This window comes from Kryptolebias marmoratus, linkage group LG20 (assembly GCF_001649575.2).
Source record: "Kryptolebias marmoratus isolate JLee-2015 linkage group LG20, ASM164957v2, whole genome shotgun sequence".
NCBI classification, from domain to species: Eukaryota; Metazoa; Chordata; class Actinopteri; order Cyprinodontiformes; family Rivulidae; genus Kryptolebias; species Kryptolebias marmoratus.
The window spans coordinates 13,586,153-13,593,864 of NC_051449.1; the positions used below are offsets into that span (position 1 = coordinate 13,586,153).

Genomic DNA, 7,712 nt, shown 5'->3' on the forward strand with positions numbered 1-7,712 from the left:
AAGTTGCTGCTTCTCTGCATCAGTCAGCTGGGGTGGCTCAGGCATCCATTTAGGACGCCTCCCTTTGTAGATTTTCTGAGCAGGTCCCATTGGGAGGCAGACCCAGAATTTGGTGGGAATATAGTATATATTCTCTCTGACCTGGAAAAACATTGGGATCCCCCAGGAGGAACTGGAGAAAGGAATTTCTGGGTGTCTAACCATGGATACATGACAGAAGATGGATGGATGGATCTGCCTAGAACATGGTGGGCAATCCTGGCCCTCGGGGGCCACTATCCTGCATGTTTTACTTCTTTCCTTGCTCACCCCTGGATGTCCACTCCCGGACACGTGGGGGCGCTCTAGGGCGTCACTATCGCCACCGTGATCGAAGAGAAGAAGCCTAATCTGGGTGACGTCAGAGCCGTATGTGGTGGAGGAGGCCGGAGGAAGATGTCGGCGTCCAAGGTGAAGCAGGACATGCCTCCTCAGGGAGGCTACGCTCCCTTTGATTACAAGAGAAACATACCGAAGCGCGGACTTTCGGGTACAGACACTACATGTTCACCTCCTTACATCTGCTTACACCTACAGACACTCAGCAGTTTACTTTGACTCGGACTAAATAAACACAGTGGCTTGAATTCGTACTAGCTGCTCGGCGTCAACTTCATACAAACTCAAAGAGCTGCGGCTGTTTGAGGCTGGTACAGATAAGACCTGTCGTTTAAATTAATAATAATTGCTTCGTTTAACGATGCGCAGTTAAAGTCTGCAAAATACCGCAGGTAAAAGTTGTAGCTAAAAGCGATGGCTACATGCTAACAGCTAATGCTATCGTTTATTTCTCTGCTACGGTTACATTTTGTTTTACAGTGTATAATATATTATATTTTACTTTCATATATCTTATTTTATTATATTATATCATTCGCTGACAGGAACAATTTAAATATGTCTGGGTAAATGCCGGAATAAGACTCATATTTGTGTTAGCTTTGAGCTGGTGTTGTACTAATTCACATTTATAGGAGCACACACATTAATATTAAAATTTTATAATCTGACATGCTTGTAAAATCACAGTGTTGGCATAACCAAGGATTTGCATAGTAAAGTAAAGAACAAACCCTAATTAAGTCAGTTTATTTATGTCAGAATATTTTGTGTCGGGTCACAAAACTGTGTTTAACAAGCCGGGGTTATGGTTACTGTTCAAAATTAGGCAAACTGACCTGCTTATAGGTAAACATAAAGATAAAGCTAACAATTAAAAACCTGCTACATTAACTTTTATTTTATTGAGCAGCTTGTGTTTAAAAATGATGTGGAATTGCTTTTGACTTAGAATAATACAAAGTACAACGACAAAACAAACTATTTGTTATCCAAACCCAAATGAAAGCTACTTTGCACAAAATAAAAAGGCTTTATTTTAAAACTTGTATAACAAATGATAGATAGATCACACGCACCCTGAGTCAGCTGTTATCAGTGCTAACTCATTACCTAATGCCACAGAGTAAGACTAAAGAAACTATAAAACATTTGTTGTAAGCAAAATTTACAAAACACTTAAACATTTTTAAACGTGTTTAAAGTTACCAAAAAGCCAATACTGAACGGGGTAAAAGAAGTTCAGTGTGTTTCTTTTCTTTCTAAAGCTATACATGTAGTTTGTAAAAAGTATGCTTTATTCCACATTCACAAACATGTTTATTTAGTGAGGTGTTTACTTAATTACTTTTTTACATTCATGCTATCAAATCAAATTTAAATGTAGTTGCTTTAATACTGAGTCACTTTCTTTGCATTCATTTTAGTGCTAAAAGTGATTTGTTGATGTGACAGAATTATGTTTTTTAACACTTTTTTTCCCCCCTCAAACTTGTAGGATACGGTATGTTTGGTGTCGGCATCGGCATTTTGGTGTTTGGTTACTGGCGGCTGTTTAGGTGGAACAGAGAGAGGAGGTAAGACTATCTGTGTTGATGTTTTTTTGGGGGTTTCAGTCAAACTGCGTTGGAGCGCTCACAGCGAATGTTGCATTTGTGTCACAGGCGCTTCACGATTGAGGAGCTGGAGGCGAGAATCGCGCTCATGCCTCTGATGCAGGCAGAGAAGGACCGGAGGTGAAAACACTTCCTCCTTTTATTTATTTACTGAATGAAAAGTGGTGTCAGCAAGTAGAAATCAGACTGCGTAACGTTTGTGTTTCCGACTTGCCAGAGTTTTAAGGATGCTGAGAGAAAACTTAGAAGAGGAGGCGATTATTATGAAAGACGTTCCAGGTTGGAAGGTAAAAACACAAATTTTCCATTCAGTTTTATTTCCTTTTATTTTCTAGATCATTTTGACTTTTTCCAGAATCACTTGAATGTTTCAGCTCCTTATGGGTGTGACAGGTGACAACCCCCAATGCTGAACCACTTTTTATTTTTGCTGTCCTATCATTATTGTTGCTGCTATAAAAAAAAAAATTCTAAAGTGGTACAATTTCCTAATTCAGACATTTGATTTTGAATAAGTTTTAGTTATTAGATATTGTCCTAACTTTTTCAGAATTGGGGTAGTAAAAGAGCACTGGATAAGAGTAACAGTCAATAAGAAACATTGGAAAACAATTTGGGCTATAAAGAACGAACCATTTACTGGATAAATGTGAGAAGTACAGATAAATTCAGCCTTTTCCAGTTGTTTTGATAACATCTGGATTCTAACTTTGATTTTAAGCATAATCATGTTCACGTGTTTGTCTCAAACTGCATCTCACATTCTTACTCTCACAGGTTGGTGAAACGGTCTTCCACACAGACCGCTGGGTCACACCAATTACAGACGAGCTTTTTAATCTCCGGACAAATGAGGAGCGTATACACCAAAAGTTTGGCTTCACGAGGTACTAGTCCCAGTCAGAACCAGCGCTTCCTCGGATGACTTCAGCCCTCACTCGCTCGAGTTTGTAAATGTTCAATAAAATCTTTGTTCTGTACATTTTTATTGGATTGTCTTTTTTTCTGTTAAGTGTTTTTTTTCCAAATAGTCAAAAAAACAACTTGGTGCAATAGAATAACAGTACATAATACTGATTTAGCACCAATTTTTAGGTTTCTAGATATACTAAGTCAGGCTTTAGCTATGCAGGGTAGTGGTCTTTCAGGGATCATCACAGTAAGCAAACATGCATTAAAGATTTGACTGGTTTCACACCAGATGCCCCCTCCTGGGTTTGAACCCACATCACTACCACAGGCTGGAATAGACTAATAACTAATGTAGTAATCTACTTATGGTTTGGGCTCAATTTAAACACAAGGCACCATTTTAAGATGAAGTCTCTAACCAGCTGAATGAAAAAGCCAGCTTAACAGATCCTAATTTTTTTCCTTTAACAGTAAACTACTAAAGTAGAACAAAGTCTTTACCAAATGAGATCAGGGCATTAAAACATCCTACTAACAGATGCCAACCATTTTACTCAATTTGCACAACTGTCTTTTCTTTTTAAAGTAAACTATTCCAATAGACTAATTACAAGGAGGCATGACCAGTTCCAAAATTTTATTATTGATGTCAAAGCAAAAATCACCATGTTTTGTGGTAAAAATCAGCAACTGTTCTGGATCCAGTTACTCAGCAGCTCTGGAGGAGACCACAACTCCAACACTTTACTGTCAACCCAGTAGGTCAGTTCCTCCATGTTCCTCATCTGCCCGCCCTTGGCTCATTCGAGACCTGAAACAGTCAGAACTGATCTCAGCAACACACAAACTCAAATGGTTTGACTTTAATGTTTGAGAGGATTTACCTGAAAGAGCATCTGCTGGGCATCCCTCCCATCTCTTGACTGCTACTTGAGATCCAAGCAGATTCAAGCAAACATCCAGGCAGTCAGCTCATTCTAAAGAGAGAAATTGTAATTTATCAAACCTGGCTACTCATTGGTTTTAGGATAAACAGCATGCAACACTTATTTTAACTTAACACAGATAAAGTGTAGTCAGATAATCTAATTGCAGTAAGAATTAGAGGGCAGTGGGGCATTACAGGTGGAAATTTGAGCAATGAAGTGAACAAGGTCGAGTGGACTGAGCACCATGACTTTGTGAACTTTTGGTAGGGCGCTAGAATCCAGGTGATCCTCCTCCCTAAATGGACTTATGTGAATCAAGGGAGAGGCCATGGCATATTTGCAAGAGACATCTGAAGCACAGGACTAAACAACTTTGAGGTATTCATGGAAACATTCAGAACTTGATCGTTAAGGATGTGAGCAACAAAAGGAGTTTTACCTCACGTGCACTGGCCTACTTTCTCCACATTTGTCTTAGGCAAGAGCAGCTTTTCATCTGAGCACTTGTTGGCAGACGCAACACCTCACTCTCCAAGGACTTGAAGGTTTTTGAAGGAGCAGAGTTCTTGAACGTAATGAAGCATTGACATGACAAGCTCACGTGTTTCTCACCATTTTAACCACTTTCAAAGCCCAAACTTCACGGATAGGTTAGCTCAATAGCCTAAAGTCTGAATAAAAATTGATCTTTGAAAGCTGTACATTAGTCAAAAAATAAGGATTTAGCACTGAACAAGTCAAATTTACATGCAGCTCTAACATTAAAGCTAAAGACTTGGTCTACACTAATTCGTTCAGACGTCTTTTACAGACATCAGTTTGTGCTTAAAAGCAGATTAACGTTTTCACTCAAAACATGAGCAACCAGCTAAACTTCCCCCATGCGGACATTTTGAACAGGCAACGGAATCAGGATCATTTTCCATGTTTTGTTTAATAGGCTCCATGAAGCCAACTGACAGGAAAAAAAAAAACTTTAATACAAAGAACACAAAGTACAAAAACTGTTCCCATTTATATTTAACTCTGAACGAAGATACATTTTGCGATCACTTTAAGATTAGTCCATTTTACAGCACATTTAAATTGCAGAGGTGGAGCAGAGCACAGAAGATACCTTGGACAGACCGTAGCATGCTGCTTTTTGCAACTTCATGAACAGCCGGCCACTTCGGAAGTGTAGTTCACCAGTCTGAATTCACTCTTGGGACATTGAACACAAGAGTCTTTGATCAACTACGGTTCTCTCAGTTCAAGGAATTTAGCAAAAAAATTCCCAAAAGTTCTGTAAATAGTTTGTTTTAAAAAAAATCTGCAGGATGTAGGTCTGTTAAAGACAAAAGAAAATGGGACCTACGGTATAAAAGAGTCAAAGCTCTAAGGAATTTATTCAGCAAACACCTAAAGTGGACAGTAAAGGACTGTGGCTGATAAGAGTAACAAAAGAAAAAAGAATAGTCATGTGGAAAGCTGCTTTATCTTAGTTCGGGACTTTACAGGAGAGAGAAAACAGTCAAATTTTATGATTTAGGATGTCCAATTACTGCAGTTTGTAACATGGTTGAACAATGACGAAAATTCATTGCTACATTCTTTCTGATGCCAAGGTACTACAACAGAACTACATAACTAAAGGTCAGCAAAAACACGTGGACATTTTTCTTGAAGAGCGCAGCTTTCAAATACAGCCAGCCAAGTGATGATCTTGAATCAGGGAGACGTTTACTCGTGTGCTGGAGGATAAGAAGTGGGCACAGGTAAAGACACTGGAGTTTCACAACATCCCCGCTCAACCCACTAGACTTTAACGCTAAAACTCCTTTGGTTTTTGTTTAAGAGGCTCCGTCAGTTGAGAAATGAGCAACGTTTTGAGAAGGCAACCTTAAGCGTTTGCATTAGTGCTTTAATCGTTTCTGCCAGCCTCTTAGTGTGGAACGGGCAACGTTTGAGGCAACCTTAAGAGGCGTCAACTTGAGCTCAGGTACAAAACTGAGGGGCACACTTGAGTTTTTAAAACATCAGGGCAGTGTAACCATCCTAAACTAAAAAGGTTTTGTTTGTTTGGCTGTTTTTTTAAATACAAATGTGTTACTACTACACAGAAGTTTAAACCAATCAAAACTGAGTGACAGTGACATAAAACTTGACAAAATATTTTCAATAATTAATGCTTACCGTAACTGTCATATCCGTCGCGATAGGATCCAGAGCGGTCACCATATCCGCCACCCTGGCTCCTAAAGATGATGGGGAGGTGTTAAGAGTTGCTTTCACGCTCAAGTTAAAGCTTCAAAGCTTGCATGACTTTAAAACTGACCTGCTTTCCCTATAGCCACCTGAGGAATAACCCCCAGTTCTGTATCCGCCGCCACCACCACCAAAACTCCTATCACCACCGAAGCTCCTGTCACCATAACTCCTCTCTCCATACCCCCTGTCACTGTTGTATCCACCTAGAGACAGAGGTGGAGTTACTAAACCGCAGTGAAGGGCGGGAGATGGCATCACCACTGCCAACTTGTACCTCTGGAGAAACCACGTCCGCCCCTACCCCCTCTGGGTCCACTGAATCTTCCACCCCTTGGGCCGGATCCAAAGCCTCCTCTCGGCCGTCCACCTTTTCCTGCCTCGTCCACGCGAATTGCACGTCCATCCAGGGTCTGAAATACAACAACAATGTTTGTTAACATACTGCATGTAGTAATTAATTTAAGTGGAGTAAAAAGAATTAAATTTTTTAATTTTTTTTTTAAAAATTAAGAAATTACCTTTCCGTTCATGGCGTCCAACGCATCCTTGGCGTCCTCAACGTTTTCAAATTTCACAAAGCCGAACCCACGTGATCTTCCAGTCTCTTTGTCTCTGATCACATCCACTGAAAAAAATATAAAAATGTTTTAATTAGCTTTTTGAATGTAAAATGAGCTTTAGAGAACAAGAAAAAAGTCCAAAATAGCAGTGATAAATAAATACTTACCCTTTTCGATGGGTCCGTATTTGATGAAGGCCGCGGACAAAGAGTCCTCGGTCGACTCGAAGCTCAGACCTCCGACGAACAGTTTACCCTCGTCCGACATTTTAAAGTGTCACTTAAAAGAAAAAAAGTGGTTATTGAACAAAAAAAATATCGAAAAGCTGCACACTATCGCTAAATGGAGTGCCGCAGCGTGAAGAAGTAGGTCACCGTGCCAGTTACAAAATGGCGCTCGCACGTTGCGCAGCTTCGCCTCGACATTCTTCGCGGTTTAACGGTGCCTTAAAACGATTATTGCAACAAAAAGAACATGCAGCGCAAAGTTAAGTTAATCACCAGTAAAACCCAACCAGATTGGCCTTTGCCACATAACAGTATGTATTGTTAGATATATTCAGCAATTACATTTTCTTTCTTCCGGCGCCATTTTGTAGCAACGAGCACGCCTTTGTCTCACTGACCCACTTAGCATGAAGCTAACAAAACCGCACGATGCCCCACTTTCAAGGTTACATAAGATCCATTAAAACATACATAACACGGCTAATAATACGCTTGTCCATTTTTGACATGCATACCTCTAACACAAGAGCGTTTTAACCATAAATTATTTTTCCCCTTTTTTTGTTAAAAAAATTATTCTAAACGAACATTTCCACAACATGCTCAAGTTAAAAATAAGATACGAGCAACAAGAACATGTGCAACTTAAAGACATTTTCGAAATTGCGCCTGAAATTATTTACCTTTTAGCGGCTCTTTTCAGGACAATGAAGCACAGCTGCAATGCGGGTCGACTGAGAAGGAGGGAACGGGTCGCTTTCTTTTTTATATACGTTCTTCTTCTGCTGCCGTTGAGCGGCTCTGAAACTCTTTCCTGCCTCCTACTGCTCGGAAAGCTGT

General features: G+C 39.9%; 2 protein-coding genes across 5 annotated transcripts; one reads left to right on the top strand and one right to left on the bottom strand.

Annotated features, from left to right (window-relative positions):
- Positions 1-378: 378 nt before the first annotated feature.
- ndufa13 (NADH:ubiquinone oxidoreductase subunit A13) lies at positions 379-2,974 on the top strand. The gene is made up of 5 exons (XM_017422152.3): positions 379-529; positions 1,877-1,955; positions 2,043-2,114; positions 2,212-2,281; positions 2,772-2,974. The coding sequence occupies exons 1-5, from the start codon at positions 436-438 to the stop codon at positions 2,886-2,888; spliced, it is 432 nt and encodes a 143-aa protein (XP_017277641.1). The 5' UTR covers positions 379-435; the 3' UTR covers positions 2,889-2,974.
- A 555-nt stretch (positions 2,975-3,529) lies between these two features.
- Positions 3,530-7,712, bottom strand: cirbpa (cold inducible RNA binding protein a). Of its 4 annotated transcripts, XR_001808724.3 has the most exons (8): positions 7,556-7,712; positions 6,813-6,924; positions 6,604-6,710; positions 6,360-6,495; positions 6,153-6,288; positions 6,011-6,072; positions 3,791-3,883; positions 3,530-3,717 (listed from the first exon to the last, which is right to left on the bottom strand). XR_001808724.3 is itself a non-coding variant. In XM_017422281.3 (7 exons), the coding sequence occupies exons 2-7, from the start codon at positions 6,910-6,912 to the stop codon at positions 5,558-5,560; spliced, it is 525 nt and encodes a 174-aa protein (XP_017277770.1). In that variant the 5' UTR covers positions 6,913-6,924; positions 7,556-7,712; the 3' UTR covers positions 4,751-5,557. The 4 variants fall into 4 exon arrangements, 3 of the variants coding, with proteins under 3 accessions (XP_017277770.1, XP_017277769.1, XP_017277768.1); XM_017422281.3 differs by lacking the exons at positions 3,530-3,717; positions 3,791-3,883 and adding an exon at positions 4,751-5,568 and having other exon boundaries at positions 6,387-6,495; XM_017422280.3 differs by lacking the exons at positions 3,530-3,717; positions 3,791-3,883 and adding an exon at positions 4,751-5,038.